Below are 20,023 nucleotides of genomic sequence, written 5' to 3' on the forward strand. Positions count from 1 at the left end.
GTTTGCAGAACTGCTCTGATTTGCAGTGGGCAGACTGTAAAGCAGCCTCGTGTTTGTCCATTTTCCTGCTAGCAGTTCCATTTGCAGAGTGCAGGCAGGAGCAGGCTTCTTGCCAGCAACAGCTTCATTCAGATTAGGGCTTTAGTTCAATTATGTCCAATTAACTTTTATTGCAGATAGCAGTGATAATTACTTGCAAGTCAATTTTTTGGCTGTGGTTATCCCAAGGCTAAAGTCTGAGCTTGATGGATTTTAATAACTGAAGTGACGTATAGCTTTTCCTCTTTTTTTTCTTCTTCAGGCCTCAATTAGATGAAAGGTCAGAAGCTATGTAAAAATCCATCTTACAATTAAAGCCAACTGTTCTACTCCTTGGCAGATGCGTTGTACTGTGTTTTAAAATAATCTCTTGGGACAGACCTAAAAAAAGGCTTTTTAAACTCAAAGATCATAACCTTGAGCTGGTTGCTGCTTTATCCGAGGAGTGAATTTGATGGAGCTGATGTCACACGTGGCGATACCTGAAGCTGAGAGCTGCCTCCTTGGCTTTTTTTAGTGCACTGCATCCTGTTCCAAATTGCTCACCTAGAAGCCTTTAGTGGTAGCCCTTGGGCATGAGGAGTGTGATATGAGCAATATTCCATTTAAGTGCTGTTATCCCAAAGCTGCTTCTTTTTCTTCCTTTTTGGGCGTTGCCATCCCAGCTCGGAGAGAGGAGCAGAGCTGTGCTGTTGCAGCATTTAAATTCTCCCTGCCTTCCCCACCAAACTAATTTTGTTGCCTGAGTAACATTATAAATGGAGGTCAGCCTGAAAGGTGACGTGGTTTACAAGCAAAATCATAGTTAATTAAATGGCAAGAAGCAAAAATTGATTCTGATGGAAACTGTTGCAAGGGGCTCCACAAAAGGTCCACCTGAATGCAGAAAGCCAAAGGTCCTGTGTTGGCAGGTGCTGACAGTGCACTCCCTGTGCTACAAAAGGCGACTTTCTATTGTTCAGTTTCCTAGTTATTTATCCCCAAGTCCACTCGATGCTATTGTGATTTATTGCCATTTCAGAGGGCAACTTCTCTGCCCACTGTTTCGCAGTTTTCCATTTATAAAGCATTAAGAGGATGTGATACCAGCCGGTGATGAATACAGTGCTAGTTTGGTAATTTTCTTCCAGGAAACGCTAAGATTTATCTCTAGCTCTTCAGCAGTCCTGGGAAAGGGCCATTCTGGTAAGTGCTCAAAAATAAAGGGCAATTTTAGAGCTGGAAAAAGGCAGGAAGCCTGCAGGATGGGTCTAGACACTGTCAAGCAAAGCATGGCTGCCTGGAAGGAGTTGTATTGAATGCTGAGTTTGGCAAGAGGGTTCAATGTCTGCCGTTGACATGAACAAGTCTTTGAAACCCCTACATTTTAGGTTACTTTGGGAGAGGAAAAAGGAATTATTCTCCTTGGTGTTGAGCAGCCTGCCGGGGGGTAAATGAGACACTGAGTTTCCCTCGGAGCATGAAAATTGGCCCGGATTCAATTACGTTTCCTGGCAAGCTCTTGCAGACATTTGTACCAAAGAAACTTCCCAGCCCGGGTTTGTTTTTGTTGTTGCCTGCAGCATTGATGTGCTCTGAACTTGGCATGTGCTGCTCGGGGGGCTGCCCTAAATCCCGCCCGTGGCTCTGCAACTTCAGGGTGGGGATGGAACTTGATGGAAGTGCCTTGTGACTGAAGGGCAGAGGAGGAGCAAAGCCCAGCAGCCACAAGCCTTTAACAACCCTCGCACAGAGGCTTTCGGGACCCCAGGGTGCTGGAAACTTGGAATAGTTTGGAGCTTTTTTCTTTTGTGTGTGGGTGGATGCTCCTCGAGCTTCCTCCTGGCCTCGGGGCTTTGTGAACAAGCCCACAGTTAATCGTGGAATTTCAAACATGTGTGTTTACTTTCAGGAACCTAACTTTAGACTTTACCAGCTCGCTTTCCTCTAAACTAGCTCAGTTTCCCATGTTTCAGTGGCCAGGGGTGGTTTGGGGGGAGTTGTTTCCTTTGTGTTCTCTCCCTGTAAGGCTTCTCAGGAGCTTCAGGGGCTGGTGTATCTAAAAACTTGGCAATAACTGTATATGTGGTCCATTTATGTGATGATAAAACCGTGTTAGAAATTTCCTGGTAGTTGCTTTACATCTAGATTTTACTCTAGGTTGTAAAAGTGCCACCTGGTCTGAGAAGCACAGAGGCAATAAATACTAAATGTTGAATATAATTCAGAAAATGATAAATTTTTAAGTCAAGAAAGGCAACATTGTGGTAAGTTCTACTGGAACTGATTCCTAGCTCTGCAGGGGTGTCTCTGGGCAGTGGGTTCTTCCATCCTGGTGAGCCTTGTGGTGACAGGGGACACGGTGCTGCCTGGACCAGAAAACATCCTGATGTGCAAGTAAGGCTGAAGGTAATAGTCATTGTGAAGATGTGCCAGTTACCTCCAAATCCCAAGCACTGCAAATCCCTCTTAAGCTTAACATGCTTTGATTTAATTATTAATAAATCTTAGGAGAAAAAAAAATCTGTTCACATGTCTAAACCTGCTATTTTGTGGAGCATCCTGCAGTACGTGTGCTGTTAAGATTATATCCCGCAGCCAGATTAGATTAAAATCACTTCAAAGAGGGGTATTTATTTATTTATTCCAATCTAATGATTGTTTTCCTCTAGAGATATGCTTTACCTTTTTCATATATATTTTTTCAAGACAGAGCTCGTTGTGCTGCGTTTGCCAGTGTACAGAATCCGTTTAAAATGCAGTTTAAAAACTGAAGTTTTCATGGTTCACAGCCCTCCATGGCTGGGTGCCACAGCCTGCTGGTGAGATCACTCTCCAGTTTGCAGCTGACTGGTTTAGATGACAGTGTGACTGACCCTGGTACAGTGCAAACCCCTCTCCATTCCAGTTCCCCCAGTAGCACAGTGTTCATTCTTGGAGGGCTTGGAGCTTTGCAGGTGCTGGTGCCCACACAAGTCACCACCATGGAGCCAGATCTGCTGGTGAGGAGTCCTGATGTGCCAAGTTCAGTTCATCTCCAGCTCTGGACTAATTAGAAGGAATGAACCCAAGCAGGAGGGGCTGATGGGCCCAGCTGCCAATCCTGAGGCAGCCAGTAGTGCTCACCTCAATCCCAAATCCATGCCAGGGATTTCAGTTCAATTCAGCTGGTGTGAGCTGGAGTTGTCCATGCCAGCTCATGCTGGGGAAGAGTCAGTCAGAAAGTAGTAGCCAGGTGCTGAGTATCTCAAAGGGAATAAATGTTAATTAATTTCTAACTAGAAAAAATAAAAGGGGCGCTTGTCAAGATATTTCAAATGTGTTTGTTTTCAAATACTGAGATCTCAATTATGAAAACCAGTATTGATTTCATAGAGAAGAAAAACTGAAGCAGGATTTAAATGATAATGAGAAATTCAGCAATGGAGCTATGGTTAGCATTTCTGTACAAGTCTGAATTTCTTTTTCTAATGCTCAGCAGTGACCTAGATGTCACCAATTTGTTTACTGCAAATCAAGCTGAAAGAGTGATTTTTAGGCTTCCACTTCAAATTATTTCTTGTAAGTCCAGTATTTCCTTTAAAATTATTATTGCCACCTCAGTCCTTTATGAACCTTTGGCATTACCTAAAACGATTATCTGCCTGCAGGAACAACTTGCCTTTATAGCTCTCTCTAAAACATTGCTCTCCATACTGGAGCTAAAGCTTCTGTAAATACATGTTTTGACCTTCAAGGAAGCACTGCTGTCATGTAGCAGGAGCCTGGCTATTCCGAGGTGAATGCTGTGACCACTCCTAATCACTTGTTCTCTCTCTAATGTGCCATTATCCTGTTTATTGCTGTGTGCACCTCGCTGGGGCACTTGAGCAAGAGGTTTTCTGAGAGCGTCACAGTTCAGGCTCTAATGAGCGTTAATGATGGAGCAGGTGAGCAAACCCTCCCCTCATCCTGCTGCCAGAAATGCTGCTCCCTCAGTCAGAGCACGGCTGGGCTCTTTCAGGGCTGCACACAAACTTGCCATCAATTAAATAATGTTTTAGACACCGACCTCCTTTGGGCCTGCAGGGATAGGAAGTGAATCCTTGCTTGGTGTCAAACGTTATTGGAGTAAAAGGTGGATGCTCAGATGAATATGGGAATAGTGTGATCTGTTTTTCTGTCTACAGTGAAGGCTCTTAATTTTGTTTGTCTGCTTTTCACCGAGAAATAGGTCTTGTTTGTGCCAGCCTTCTGAAGTTGATGAAATGAGGAAAAAAGGAAAATACAATTATTATTTTTTTCTTGCTGACTGTGGGTGTTTCTGTTGCTTACTCAGGTAAAGCTCTGACAACTCACAGTGGTTTTGTCTTCTGATTAAAAGGAGCTGGATTCTTGTTTTGTCTTTTTGGTCTTGCTGGGCATGATTTGGGACGAGGAGCTGCTGCCCACAGGCTGTTTGCAAAGTTTCACTGAAGGTTGTGTACCCACAGTCATGACTGCATCTCATCTATAAAGGCTGAGCAACTTTTCAGTTCCTCAAGCAATTCCTTGATGTTGTGGATGTGACAGGTCTTCAGTCATCATTTCTGAAAGACTCCAAGAATTCCATCTCCTTCAGAGAATCAGAAGAAAATCCAGGTTTAGGTTTATTTTACCAGGTTTTACATATCTTGGACTTTGTGCAGTGCAGATTGTTGCTGTCTCCTCGGAATGAAATGGAGAATGATACAAATGTGTTTTGTTGGTGGTTGTGCTGTCAGCCCTGCACCTTGGTGAGGTGCTGTGTGTGTTTCTCACGGCACCAGGTCTGCGTTACTCTGCGTGGGAAGGGTGAATGGGCAACAGCCTGGATTGTCAGACTGACATTCAGTGCCCAAAACTATTTTTGTTAGTCACAGTGGCACCCAGCAGGCTCGGTCAGCTTTGGACAGCACTCGGTGAAGATGCAGAATCTCTCATAAATTAATATTTGTATGAGATTTCTTGGCCGTTGGTTTAATCAACCTTTGCGTGTTGAGCTGAGGAGATGCATAAACATGGAGCTAATGAGCTGTACACAGTGAGTAATTGCTGTGCTGCAGGAAAGCTTCGTGTCCACGCTGCTCACTCCACTGCTGCCAGGTTCCATGGGCACTCTGGCCTGTGCTGGCTTTGCATTCAGAAGGTCTCTGCAGAAATCTGCTGTGGGAGGTTTCTGGAGCGTGAAGGTGGCAGTGCTGACAGTGTCACATCGCTGTCATCGCGTTGTTTGTGCCGTCTCAGCACTGAGACTCTTTCAGAAGTGGCCTCTTAGAGGTTTTGGCAGATGTGGCTTCTCATGTCTGGGCTCAAGCTTTCTCCTTCCGCCCCTTTTGATCTTTGAATGCTTTCTCAGTTGTTTTAATTGGGGTTTGTGAAACCATGACTAAAATTAAATCAGCTTACAAGTCTTGAATCCTTCAACTCTTCCCATGTTTTGGAGGTCGTATAACAAGTCCCAAAGCCTTTCTAGCTGCTCCTTAGGTGTTTTGCTCTGTATAGCAGCGCTGATGCTTGTGGACATCTGGACAAGGAGAAAAAAATCCGATTTCTCCAGCTTGGTTCTGTCACCCTGTTTCCCAGAACTTTCTAAAGTGCTGCAGCCAGGAGGATTTGAGCAAGGGCTTGGACCAGATGGCCTCTAGAAATCTTGTTCCAGCTTAAATCTCTGTAATTCTGGTAACATTGGACATTTTGAGCCCCAGTTAGCCTTGTTGCTGGGATCCCTCTTTGCACAGCAGTGGTGGGATTTGAGGGGAGTTGTGCCGTGTTTGTGTACAAAGAGATTTAGTGCTCCATTTCAAGGTTTGATTTCTTAAATGCTGGAGCAAACAGAAGAGGATGGTGGCACCTCTGCAGCCCCTTTGTGCACATCTTGCTGTTACCTGCCCCACAGCACCTCGGGTTAGCAAATCTTTGCTGAAATGAAGGAAGTTGTAGCCATTCATCTTTCAGCCTAATGGACCACAGAAATTACAAGCTGTAGCATGCAGCTTAATCTTGCCACAAGGCAGAGTGCTGCATACTTTGCCTTCAATTTATGCATGCCATGCCTTTTTGTTAAGTGCAAAAAGAGCAGTTGACAGAGTTTCTCCAGAGAAGTTGCCTTGGTGGATAGCAGTGCATTTCAGCATAGTGAAATGAGTGATGGTGGTTCCTTTACCATTCATAACAACCACCTTTGAAATGTGAGGGCAGAGCTATGGATTATTCTCTGTGTGTCAAGCAGCAGAGGAGAGCACAGCAGCTATTTTGGTTTTAACCCTGCAGATGACCCAGTTCTTGAAGTATTTCCGTTGCTGTTAGGAGATGCAGTCAGGGCTGGAGCAGCGGTCGCGCATCTGTGCTTGGTCAGGCCTTCACCCAGGGATGGCTCTTTGCCTCTTTCTTTTCTCTGTTCCTCCTTGTATTATAACTTTGAATTGTCTCTCTGTTGTTGCAGTGTGCAGAGGAGTGAATGCCCCATGTTGTGTTAGTGCCTGTCTGCCATGCTGGCCTGTCTGCCAGGACCAGGCGACCTCTCCTTTCAGCTTCTTTCTTACACGCAGATGAACACTGGACTTCAGAAATGTGAGTGATGTTTTGTCTGCAGGATGTGGTTAACTGTTAAATCTGGCTCTGGTACCGCTGTGACATAAACATTTAGGATACAGTGGAAAAACAATTTAATGTAGAGTCTTTCTTTTGTTATGCCTTCAAGGCATCTGTCAATAAAGGCTCTGAGAAATGGCTGTAGAGGTTCACATGCGTGCAGCTCCTCTGTTCCTGGCTCTGAAAAGGTTAATTTAACCACAGCAGGATGCAGCAAGTGAGGTTCCTGTGAGATTCGTGCCTCTCTGCTGAAAAGGTTTTGTGCTAAAAGTGTGCCAGCTGATTTGCTTCTCAGCACAACTTTTTCCTCAGTCTTTTTCGCTTCCCTTCGTGCAATTACTCGTAGACGCCAATAAAAGTTAGATCAGTCTAATGCAAACCTTTTGAGGTCAGCAGCTCTTGCTCTACATACCTGGGGCTTATACTGCAAATATTAGTGAGCTAGCCTAAATTACTAAAGTTCAAAGTTTCCATCTTCTTCTGATGTCTCTTTGGTGCCTCTGAAAATATGTCTGCAGAGTGCTCTGATAATTGTTTTTTGATAACTTCAGTCATTTTTTTTCATAGTTGTACTGGTATTTTTAAGAACAACTTGTGCTTGGGAATGTAAGTTTATTGACTAGAGGTTTTTTTAACTCTGTCTCTCCTCTTTATCGCTGAAGTAGCACACTGATTGTTCAGCTGAAATTTCAGAAATGCCAAGATTTCTATGTAAGGTCTGTGTACTTGGTTCTTAGGGCTGTGACCTGTCTCCTGTGTTTGAAATGTGCATTGGGAGATCTCAATTTGCTGATGCACTCATTGCTTCTTAAACCCAAGTGATTTACAGTCCACTGGTAGCTAAATTGTTCTTACAGTGAGGCTTGTGATGCTGCAGAAAATAAATAGGGAAGATAATTTTGCACTTAAGAGTGACCTGCTCATGGTCATGGTCCTGCCAGAAGTGACTGACACGGTTCACATACACACCTGAGCTCCCCCCCAGCACTTCTGCTGACTCCATGGGCTTGGTAATTATAATATCACCCAACAACAAAAAAAATCTTCACTCACCAAAGGACTGGTGATGGTATCAGACTGGGCATCCCCTCCTTTCTTGTTCCTGTTTCCAGTGTGAACATTGCCTGTGGGGTGAGGATGTGCCCAGGTCTGTGCATTGTGTGAGATTTCTTTGTCAGAGCTTAGTTCTGAAAGCAAAATGTTGAGGTTCATGTGAGGGCAGCTGTGCATAAATCAGGTATTTGCTAATTACAGCTTTACAAGGCAACATGCTGGTATGTTGGGCAGTTTTCCTCACCTGATGGTACCTATGCTGTTTCTTGGAGATCTGCAGATCCATGTGCTGAAAGCATTGCTGTGTCCTGCTCAGTGAAGAGCTTTGGGAGCTGCATTTCAAAGAATTTAGGACATAAAGTAGCTGGCAGGCACGGGCTGGCAGTGGTAATGCTCAGCTGTTGGGTTTGTTCTGATTTTATGGAAGATGAGGCTGCTGGTACAGACCTTGCTCAGCCCCTCTGCAGATGTGGGCAGGATTAATTGGTGCATTTCTCTTCTGCTGGAGATGCATGAGTAGCCCAGCCCCTGGCCAGGGCAGAGCTGAGTTAATGAGCATTTTTTAATGAACAGTGACTTGAGACTTTGATGGGGGCTGGAAGCAGGCTGTAATAATAGTGCTATTGCTTTTATAAAAGCTACAGAATTCCACAGGATTGCCTTTTTCCAGACTTACAGTGTTTGTATAAATAATTTTTAAGTGTCGTTTTCTGGATCAGACTTCTCATTAGTATTTAAAAATCCATATTAGCTCAATTACCTTTTTTTTCCATATTCACTCTCTAATAAGGGGCTTGTTCTTACAAGTGGTCTGTGCAGTAGGAGTCTGGTAGATTAATATGCACATATTTTTTCCTTTAGAAACTGGTGGCTAAAGGACTTCCAATTTCAGTATTTTCTGTTGAATTCCAACCTGAGTTCAGGCTAACCCTGGAATTCCTTTTCCACACAGGGGATTTCTCACAGGGCCAGTATTGATATTCTCTCCTTCCTCCCAGTGACTCCAGTATAAACGTGACTGGTCAATTGGGATATTTGAGGCAGGATTGTTCAGGTTGTGTCTGCAGCTGCTGTTGGATACAGCAGCAGTCCCAAACCTTCTGGGGAGGAGAAAAGGTCATTTTTCTGTGACAATGGTACAAAATCAAGTGAAAGGTGCTTCTTAGGAAGTGTTTTGTTAGGAGGGGACATCAGAGAAGAGGAGATTGGACTGAATGTGGGATCATCAGCTAAACTGAGTCTTTTGGGGAGGGCTCTTTCTGTAAAGCCTTTAGAGAAACTGCTAAAATTGAGGGGTGAATGCAGAAGGTGGACACAGCTGGTTCTGGCTCGTCCCAGTGCAGGAGCTCTCATTAGGTAGCAATCCTGAAGGCCTGTTTGTATTTTGTTTAATGACAATGAAAATTTAACCATAGGCAGCTTTTAAAAAGCAGTGGGTTTTAAAGTCTTAATGTGAAATGCACTTAAAAGATGTTCCATTAGTGCTGAGGTGAGGCAGGGAAATCTGTCTCATTCCATGACAAAAATAGCTGCAGTGGTGAGAGCAGGAGTGTGACCAGAGGAATCGGTTGCCACGGGATTAGCAGGAGTTGTGAACCTGCAGCTCACCAGTTTATTGGGGTAATTGCTCATATGCACAGCTTTGCCTTGTGATAAACATGAAATAATTACTTTTCAATGAAAGTATTCTGCCTTGCATTCACCATTAGGGAGCTTCCTGGAGCTCATCCCATTGTTCTCCTAATGAAGCTTCTTCCTCTGCCGTTGCCTCATCATTTTATTATGGCCTGATCTGGAATTCTTCCTCTTGCACACAAATGATGATATTCCAATTCCAGCATTTTCTTTCAGACTATTCTAGCAGGTTTTTCATTCACTTAGTTACCAGAACTAATTGTTCTTTATTGGTTTGTAGGGTATTTGTATGGGATATTCAGATTCTTGCTCACTGTGTAATGCCTTTCTTCTAATATTTTACTGCCTTAATTACTACAGTCATGGAATCTTGCCTGTGGAACTACTAGCAAAGCACTTTGGGGCACTCAGAAATACATCACCTTCAGGCCTGAGTAACATGGCTGAGTTAGCCTGGAGTAAAAGGAGCATCATCTTACCTGTGCATAAACCAGGTGCTGTTTGGAATGGTGTTGGGTTCAGAAGATCCCATCCAAGGGATTTAAAAGGTGGTTTGCATTTGGTAGGATGCCAGACTCGATGCTGGGGTGTTATTTAAGTTTAGCTGAGGGGTTATTTTCTCTCAGAGGAAGGAATTCTTCCAGGTTTGGGAGTAGAGGTGTGTCTGACTGACTGATGGCTGCAGCCTGTTCAAACAGCCATGTTTTAGCTGCTTCCTGAAACTTCTGTGTAACAGAAAATCAGATGTTTGGATAAAAGAACACTCAGTGTGTCTGTTTAGTGTTTATATTTAATTCACTGATTTGCCTGTAGAAATGTAAACCAGGCTGGGAAATTTTGATGGCAAAGGTGTCTTAAAGTATCTCCTTAATTTTTCATCTGAAAATAGAATGTGTCAGTGTCTGCAGGCATAACATAAACCATAACACAGGCAGGTATGGGCTCCTTTGTCCTTTGATTCTTCTCTGGTTCATGGGGGGGTTGCCAGGGTCATGTCTTGGGGAAGAAACAGACCTTAATGAGCGTGGGCAATGCTAAAAATAAAGGTTGGGAGTTCATGAAGGTCTTGGCTTTTGAGGCAGGGTAATACTGGCAAATGCCATTCGGAGGCTCTCCCCTCTGCTAGGAGCACAGCAGCTCTCTCAAAAGGGCAGATATAAACACCTGCCTGCAGAGACAGGTACAGGGATGTGCACAGAGAGATGTTTGGGTTAATATTTCCTTTGATTAAGAGAAAGGGATGATATGTGCCAGTGTCTGGGCAGCACAGGAGGTACAGGTACAACTGGCGCCGTGGTACGAGCTGTGCTAGAGATGGGAGACAAACTGCCTGTAAAGCTTCTTATTTCACAAAAAGATATTTTTAATATTTCCACAATTAACCTTTCTTCTGGTATCCATTCTATTTTCCATTTTCTGACCTTTCTTTTCTGAAAGTGAGAGCTCTTAGAGCAGAGCTGCTCTCCCTCATCTGTGACAACAGGAAGCTGCAGGATGCAAAGAGAGAAGTGGCTGGTACTCATCTTTTGAGGCAATTTGCTTGAAAGAATCAGAGGTGGATTTTCAAGAGGAAGGGCTGTTTGCCTGGGAGCAGAATGCTCTTTGCTGGAGCATTAAATTTCCTTGGGTCAGAGGGCCAGATATGGGGCTGGGATATTCTTGGGTGGATGCCACATTCCATGTTCTCTTAGCACAGCAAATAGCACAGGGATGCTGAAAATTTTAGGAAAAAGGATGGGCATTTTTTTCCAGTGAACTGTTTGCAAGGTGAGGTGAGGGGGGGGGGGGGAAACAAGCAAAAGCTAAATTGGATTGTCAAAGCTGCAAGCCATTATTTGAAGATTATAAAATCAGCAGGAGTCCCACAGGAGTTAGGCAGCAGAGCTGTGGTGGGAAACAGCCCAACTCTCTGCTTGGAATGTGATTATGGCAAGAGACACACACATTTCCCTAGAGTTCTGAAGTTCTTTGCAGGAGCAGTTGGAGCTTGTGAGCCAGGTAGGTATCGGGTAAATCAGAGGAAGTGGAACCACACCTCTGTCTCCAGAAGGCTTTTGTCTCTGTCTGGGGACTAGCATGTTTTTAATCCTGTGAGGTAATCACATCACTTTGCCATGTGATGTGGGGATGTTGTCCTTAGCAAGGTGCCACCTTGAAAAGTCAGCTGAGGAAATAATTGCAGCCCATAAAATAATCAGCCTCCTTCCATTTGCTGAGTTTGGGCTGACAAGAGCTTCCTAATGCACAGAGAGACACTCAGTGCTTTCAGATGTCAGCACCTAGGAAAGGAGTGGGGTGTAAATGGAGGCTTGAGCTGAAGCTTTGATGTGCGTGGGGTTTGCAGGGCAAGGGTTTGGTAGTGGGGGGATGCAGAAGCTGCTCAGGAGCTTCCCCTATCTCTGACGGAGCCATCTGGCTCCAGGATGGACACACCGCTGGAACAACTGATTTAAGAAGGGGGAAAAACCTGCACAACTGCAGCTGGAGAGAAGAGTGAGGATTTGTGAGAGGAACAGCTCTGCACAGACCCCCAGGGCACTGCACAAGGAGGGGGAGAAGATGCTTCAGGCTCTGGAGCAGAGATTCCCATGCAGCTCATGGTGAGGCAGCTGTGTCCATCTCCCTGTGCTGTGGAGGTGGAGAAAGTCAGGAGTGGAGTTGAGCCCCAGAAGAAGGGAGGGGTGGAAGGAAGAGGTTTTTATTTCTCATTACCCTACTCTGATTGGATTGGTAATAAATTAAACTAATTTCCCCAGGTCTGTTTTGTCCATTTTGGCGAGTGCTATCTCCCCTTCCTTTTTCTGACCCCATGTGTTTCTTCTTCCATGCCTGGCTGAAGAAGGGAGTGACAGAGCAGCTTTGGGGGCACCTCGTGCCCAGCCAGGGTCAGCCCACCATAGTATGGTTCCCACCTCAGGATTGCAGGGGCTTCATGTTTAATTCATATCTTTCTGATTTGGAATTCCATGATAAAAATACTGAGAATGGTTTGAAGAGTGATGAGGAGGCATCTTAAATTAAGAGACTAAAAAACAGCCCACCACTGCAAGCTGTGAGGAATATTTCAGCTGGAGACAGTCTGATGTTTATAACACATTACCTGTTTTTGTCCAACTGCAAACATACTCTGATGAGAACATGGTTTTGTTTTGCTCCCCCGGGCAGGTCTTGCCTTAAGCTGAACTGGGGCTTGTGTTGGTCACCAGGTAATAAAGGGAATGAGGCGTCTGCTCCGTGACCCGCTGGTCTGGCAGGATGAAGTTTCCTTGCCTCTTGAATCCTTGGAGATTTTCTCCCCTTGTTGTGTGACTGTCTTGCCCTGGGCTTGATCCCTTGCTTACCAGAACTGACCAATTTCCTTTCTCCACAGGGGACACTACACAGAAAATGAGATCTGCACAGTATCCTACCCCAGCAGAATTGGATGCTTATGCTAAGAAGGTCGCCAACAATCCACTGACTATAAAAATCTTTCCGAACAGCGTCAAGGTTCCCCAGAGGAAACACATACGCCGTACTGTGAACGGACTCGATACTTCGGGCCAGAGGTACAGCCCCTACCCGTCTCAGGCCACCACCAAAACCGGCCTGCTGGCCATAGTCAAATCCCCAGCCAAGGGAATCATCAAGGACTTTGACGGGACGCGCGCGCGCCTGCTGCCGGAGGCGATGATGAACCCCCCCTCCACGCCCTACGTTGCACCAAGCACTTTATCCCACCCCCAGGCGCTCGCTCGCCAGCAGGCTCTCCAGCATGCACAGACTTTGCCGCACCCCCAGAGCATCCCGCAGCACCCTCAGGGTATTCCACAGCCACCCAGCTTACCGCACCCTCAGGGGATCCCGCAGGCGCTGCCGCACCCGCAGAACATGCAGCAGCAGCAGCAGCCGCAGGGCTTGCAGCACCCTCAGCCCATGGCACACCAGACCCTGCAGCACGCCCCGAACCCGCTGCTGCAGCCGGGTTTGCACGGAGGCAGAAAGATGCCGGACGCAGACGCGCCGCCGAATGTGACCGTGTCTACCTCAACCATTCCCCTCTCTATGGCTGCCACCCTGCAGCAGAACCAGCCACCGGACCTGAGCAGCATTGTGCACCAGATTAACCAGTTCTGCCAGGCCAGAGCTGGCATTAGCACTACCTCAGTGTGTGAGGGACAGATCGCAAACCCCAGCCCTATAAGTCGCAACCTGCTTATCAATGCAAGTACCAGGGTATCTACTCACAATGTCCCTACACCCATGCCTTCCTGTGTAGTAAACCCTGTCGACCATGCTGCTGCTGCTATTCCTCCTGCCTCTGTTAATGTGCCCATGGTCAATATTAACAGGGTGCCGCCCGCCTACCAGAACGAAATCAAATCGGTTGCGTGGAACCAGCACCAGCTTGCACATCTGCAGCAAATGTGTGGGGATGCTGCTGGGCCTGCTGGACTCGCAGGGAAGCACCCTCAGAGAGAGATTGCAGGGCAGAGTTTCCCTGGCAAAACTTCCACCTACCCTCAAGAACTGTGCATGGGCCAGTCCTTCAGCTTGAAGCCCCCCATCGAGAAGCCCACGCCTTCTCCTCCTGTGAACGGGTTGCAGGGACCTTTGCCATATACCAATGGGCACTATTTCCAGCCCCTCTGGAATAACATTCTGCCCACGCCCAACAGTGACAGCTCTGGGTCCCAGGACCTCACCATGCCTTTCCATGGGGGACAGCCAGCGGGAGCGACGCTGGATTGTGCAGGAGGAACTCATTACAGAGCTGGAGCTGGCCCATCCAGCCAGAATAATGTGATGCAGACCATGGATTACCTAAGTGGGGACTTCCAGCAGTCCTGCTTCCGAGACCAGAGCATGGCCGTGCTGGGAAAAGTCCATCGGCCTCCCATGAACCGAGCACCTGAACCAACCGATAGTCGAAATCTTCATATTCAACACCCAGGGTATAGATAGGCTGCAGTCACTTTCACAGACAAAAAAAAAAAAAAAATTATAGGTTTTAGTCTTAATTTTAATTAATAAGCAAGGCGTTTTTAACTTGCAAACTTGTGTGATCATTATAGTACCCATTGGAAGAAGACATACTGTATATTTAAAGAGCTTTGCTTACATGTTATCTCTCTCCTTTATGCATCAAATATTTAACATGCCTTTTGTGTCAAAGAATTTCATTACACTACTTCACGCCACAGCTGTTTCCTCACAGCAGATTCCCCCTTTGTGCAGCTTTTTTTTTTTTTTTTTTGCCTTCTGCTGAGCAGCTCCTCGCTGGACTGAGGTTGAGTTGCTGCAGGGTTTTGCAGCCACATCTGTGCTCCAGTGAGAGCGAGGTAGTGTAGCTGCTTCCATTTCCATCTCAATTTCCTCACAAGATTAAGAGCAACAGAATTTTGTCAGGGAGTAGGGCTTGTTTTCAACTCAAAAGCCCATTTCATTAATGCATTAAACATTGACCATTTGCACTGTCTAGAGGCCTGTGTAATTGAAAAAAGAGCCTACGTTTGAAAAGAGCCAGCTAGGGGTATGTATTTAGGCTTTAATAGAGGGAGAAGCTTTTCAGCTGTTTCTTGCCCACGTTTATCATTTAGACTTTGTCCAAAGTCAAAAGTCTCTGGCAGATTTTTCTGACACTTTGTGTTTTCTGGACAGGGTATGAGGAGGGGAACGGCGGGTTTGGGATGAAGGCAGCCACGGGGAGTTGCCTTTCTTCGTGTTCCCCCTCCCCAGTGCCCTTCCACCAGCCTCAAAGCTCATGTTGTCTGAATCCCTCGCTGCTAGGAGTCTGGCCAGCCTCGTGTGAAGGAAATCCAGACCCACTGACAACTCCAAAAAGGGTTCAGCCACTTCTCTGGAAGCTGGAATTACTGCCAGGGTGAGGAGATGCAGCTCAGCCCATCCCCAGTGCAGTGAGCGCTGTGGGATGGGAGTTGGTTGGTCTGAATCAAAGCTCCTCTCACAAGCCACTGTGGGATTGACAGTCCCCTGTTCCTCTCCATCAAAACACCCCAGCGGATTTAATGGAACAATTCTTCTCCCTGGGAATTAGTGAAGCTATTTATAACATCCCTTTTTCCCAGGGTCTCGGTGCCTAACTCCTTCTGTTCCTTCCCCACGTCACTTCCAGCAGCCAGTTGAGTCAGTGACTGTAGGACACTAACTACTGGGTAACCTCAGCATCTTGTTCTCCTCTGTGTACCAAAACATCCCTTTCCTTTCTAACAGCCGAATTTATTGTAAGTAGAAAATTCCTCATCTCTGTTAACGAGACTAATACTTGAACATAATGATCACAATCAAGTTTGGAAATTAAAAAAAAAAAGAAAAAAAAGAAAAAAAGAAGAAGAAGAAGAAAAAAGTTTAAAAAAATAAATGCATTGATTCTTTCTATGTACACTGGCTAAAAAATATTGCTCTACACTGTAACTTTTAAGTGTAATATTTCTGTATGAATGTCGCCTGGTAGTGTGGGTTTGAGTAGCATTGTGTATGGGTGAACCCACTGGCCTCTGCCATCCACTGGCCTCCCTCACAGCCCTTGGAAAAACAAAGCCTTAAGTATTTGCTCCTTGAACTTTCCTTAATGAGCATGGTTTAAAAAAAAAAATCTTAAAGACATCATACAAAATTAAAAAAAAAAAAAATTAAAAAAAAAGTTTTGAAGTGACGTCATAGTTGGCTAGAGATTCTTAAAGGTTTTTCGTAAATGGGAAAATTAGAAAACATTTATTTGTATTTTTTTAATTTAGAATGTGTAGTCCTGGGCTGTAACAAATATTTAGGTTTCAAAGCTTAGCAGAGTACATTTCTGACTCCTTGTAAGTTAGTACACTTATATCATGTCATTATTTAAATTCTTTTAAGTGTACTATAACCCGTTCTTTAGTGGTAACTCCTGAGCAAAGTTAAGCAATTTGACTAAAGACGGATTAAATTATGTGTTGGCTTGTGTTGCCTTATATTTAAAAAAAGGAAAAATTGCCTGATTGTGTTATGCCAAATGATAGCAACATGAAGTCCTAATTTATTGTTTATAATCGTATTCCTGCAGTCTTTGTGAAAACTGGTAAATATACATCTATGAAAGAACGAAAATCCTGAGGCTTTTCATGCAATATTTTTCTGAATCCATTCTGTTGGAGCCAGAGTTCGAGTCTGAAGCTGCTTCCCCTACAGTCACCCCGTTGTTTTCCCCATCCCAAACCCAACCCCAGTGAGGGCTGTGCTCTGACCTCACCCCTCCCTGCCCAGTCAGTCACTGTAAGGTGTTCTGCTCCTTTTTACTAAATCAAACCTTGGCCTCTCCTCTGGTCCGTAGCCTGCTCCAAATCTTAACCCAGACTGTTACTAAAAGCTAATTTTTAACTCCTGCTCTTCTCCTGAGAGCCTGAGCAGAGTCCTGTGCCGTGGTGGTGGTTGCCTGGGAGGTGTTTGGTGATGTTGGCAGCACGCTGTGAGTTTTTGGGGACTGTTCTGCACAGGTACAGCCACAACCTCCGAGGCTTTGCCCCGGTACAGCAGGACCGGGAAGCAAAATTCCTGCTGAGACTCATCCAGGTGGGACATTGCTTGAAAAAAAATAAGAATCATTTTACTATTAAAATATACTGAAACCTTTCCTTTTGGTCTGGCAGTGAGATTTTTCTTTGAACTGACCCTTTCACCTCTGCAGCAGCGCTGTTGTGATGGGCTCCCCATCCTCCCCTGCTCAGCCCTAAAGAGAAGCACTGTCCTGCCTCATTCCCAGGTGGGATGTTGGGAGCAAAGGTTGGATCCGTGGTGTAGGTGCCCAGGGTGGGGGTCTGGCTGTGGCACTGTCACCAGGGCGAGGAAGGAAGAGCCTTGTGGTGCCTTGTGTGGCAGGAGCTGTGCCCTGCTCTCCTGGAAATGTGGAAAAGCCTCCCGTGGTTTTTCCTCTCTGCCTGGTGCAGAATTAAGAGGAACCAAGAAGCTGGGAATGTTCCTTCTCTTCCATGAGCCCCTTGGGGGTGGTCACCAACCTTTGGGGCTCACACTGCAGCTCCCCTTGCCTGTCCATCCATGGGTCACTGACTCCAGCACAAGGCTCTGCTCCCTGCTGGATCCTCAGTGCCTGCTCTGCTCCTTGAGGAATGAGTAAAGCTCAGGTGTTTCCTCAGCTCCTCACCCTCCCTCAGCAGCAGAACCATCCTCCCCATCCCCACTTCAGAACCTCAAGCTGGACCTTAGGAAGATCCTGGGAAGGATAAACACGAGCATGGCGTGAACCCTTCCACAGGGAATCTGTGCCCCATGTTTGGAGCAGAAGCTTTGGAGCTGTTCAGCCACAAGCCCAGTTTGTTACAGCCCAAAGTGAGCATTTTAAAAGACACTCGTGAGTTTTCTTTAAGCTTTCCATGTCAGATGTCTCCAGGGGCCTGGCTGCTCCCGTGGAAACCAAACAGAGCTGTTTGCTGGGGATCACTGGGAGAGAACTGGGAATTGCTGCTGTGTTTCATTAAGCCACAAGACTGATGATCAAGGCTGCTGCTTCTGTGCTATGGGTACCAATTAGAATTTTCTTTATTATTATTATTTTGTCCACAGGAAAAATTAAAAAAGAGACCTGGTCCCTCTGCCCCTTCTGCTGGTTTTATGCAGTGTGAGGTGCGCTGGAGTCACAGGGTGGGTGTTTGTCCCAAAGGGAATTTGGGGAAGGGTCTCCATGGGTTTCTGGGATAGGAATGTATCAGGCAGAGTCTGGCTGACTGCTCCAATAAGAGGAAAGGTTTGGGAAAACAGAGAAAGAATCTCTGCGAGAAAGGTGCTGAAATAATGGTTAAACATAGGAGGAGGAGTGGAGGAGGGGGTTTGAGTCCTGCCAAAATTTTAAAGGAGATTTGTAACATGTGCGGTCACCTTCCAGAAGATGGGAGCTGCCAGGGTTTCCTCCCCTCTCCCAGGATTGTACATCTCATTTAATCTTTGCTTCCATCTCTCAGAAGGACAAAACTCCAACCCCATCTCACTGCAACCCTGAGCATTAAAATCCCTCCTTCCTACTGTTCCCACTGTTCCCCAAATGCTATGGACATTTGGTTCCCACATGGTTTTCCTGGAATTTGGGTTAAACCGGGCAGTTTAGCCTGGCTGAGCTTAGGCAGGAAGAGCTGTTTGCCCAGAGGCACTGCTGCATCCCTCTCCAGCATCCGGAAATTCCAACAGCAGCCACTCCATCCATCAGAGCTGCAGGATCCTCTTCTCCTTTGACTCAAATCTTCTTTGGTATCTGGTTTCCTCATCCATCCCCCCAACAGGAACAATCTCTTCTGCAAGGAGTTTTCAGGAGACTTTCTCATCATCTTTGCAGCCAGTTGGACCTGGAGCGAGGATCTGGTGGAAAACAATCCAGCAGGGACTTGGTGTGAGCAGCTGCTGCCTCTACTGAGGAATCACCTGCAGCCACAGCTAAGCTGAGGGCTTTGAGTAAAATCCAACATTTTAAAACTTCTCCTTTAGGGCTTAATAAGTTTTTCTTCCCAGATTTTGACCCAGGGTAGGCAACACCCAGATGTTCTCTGCGAACTCCAGCAGCTCCAGCAGCTTGTGAGGTTCAGAGAGGAGCAACATTGGGGATGCTGCAAAAATTCAGAGCTGAAAAAAATTCCTGCTCCATGTGAGGTCCTGGGGGGTCCAGAGGGTGGAGGAGCCAAAGGAAAGTGGCACATTGGGGCCAGCTGCTGGAGGAGCACACACTGGACACCCTCCAGCAGGAGCCGCCTTTCGGATGCTCTGCAACAATCAGCAGAGCCACATTGCAATAAAATTACTGGAGTGTTTTATCTGCTTAGTTTAAGTTAATTTCAAAGCAATTGGGTACAGGCTGTTGATTCTGCTGGGGTGGCTGCGAGCCTGAGAGATGTAGAGAGAGTGAAGTGAGATTGTGAAACTGCTGTGAAATCCTGTCAACTTTCACTGCCCTCAAACCCCTCAGTCCTGGGGGCAAATGGGCAGGGAGAGGGCCCAGACAGGTCTTTAATAAAGGATGTGCAAAGGAAATTTTTCTCACATTTTTCTCCCTGTAAAATATCTATGTCTCGTTTCAGTATCTTGGAGAAGAATCATCAAGAATCAGCTCAAACTGGGGCTCTATGGTGTGAGCAGATGAAGTGGTTTTGCCAAAAAATCCTCCCTGTTTACAATCCCAAAGAGGTTAAAAAGGTTTGGGGGTAATTTAGGGCATATCCACTGTGGTGGGGGTCTTACTCAGGCAAAGGGCCCTCCAGGTGGGGTCTGCCTCGATTTTTCAGGTGTTTATTAAGATTTTCCTCCCTGATTTGAGCATCTTCTGAAGGTCCTTCCAGCAATGTTGGGACAACGGAGCAGGGAGTGAGCTGGCAGCCCAAACCTTCAGAATAAACCCTCAAACCACCAAGTTTCCAGGAAGTTTATTTTTAAACTTGATATTTGAGGCTAAATTTAGTAGCAAGAATCGATTTGTCTCCCTCTCCTCCTTGAGCATTGAGAGCATCTCCCCCTCCTGCTTTTCCTGCAGCCCAGGCCCTGCTGGGGAATCGCTGCCACGCTGAAGGTTAAGAGGTGCTCCAAGATCCTGCTGACATTTCCAGACAGAGAGGGCTGGAAAGGGGCAGGAAAAGGGGGGAAATCAGCCCAAGCAGGGAAACAGAGCTGGGAGTTGGTCCTTGATCTGGGGACAGGGAAAACTCCAAGCTCCCAGGGTTGTTTTTTTCATCCAGGAGCTGCTGGCCAGGCCTACTGC

The 20,023-nt window shown here is 46.0% G+C and overlaps 1 protein-coding gene across 3 annotated transcripts in view; it reads left to right on the forward strand.

Annotated features, from left to right (window-relative positions):
• The window catches only part of FAM222B (family with sequence similarity 222 member B), a 36,372-nt gene extending 19,469 nt beyond the window's left edge, over window positions 1–16,903 (forward strand). For 2 of the 3 annotated variants that reach the window (XM_071447628.1, XM_071447627.1), the window contains exon 2: window positions 12,668–16,903. In XM_071447628.1, the coding sequence (XP_071303729.1) occupies window positions 12,685–14,241 (1,557 nt within the window). In that variant the 5' untranslated portion in view covers window positions 12,668–12,684 and the 3' untranslated portion in view covers window positions 14,242–16,903. Of the gene's footprint in view, window positions 1–6,460; window positions 6,589–12,667 lie in introns of all 3 variants that reach the window. The other variant, XM_071447626.1, reaches the window with a different exon arrangement.
• Window positions 16,904–20,023: the final 3,120 nt, after the last annotated feature.

This window comes from Agelaius tricolor, unplaced genomic scaffold, assembly GCF_023055355.1.
Source record: "Agelaius tricolor isolate 1412-34295 unplaced genomic scaffold, bAgeTri1.0.p SCAF_25, whole genome shotgun sequence".
Taxonomy (NCBI): Eukaryota; Metazoa; Chordata; class Aves; order Passeriformes; family Icteridae; genus Agelaius; species Agelaius tricolor.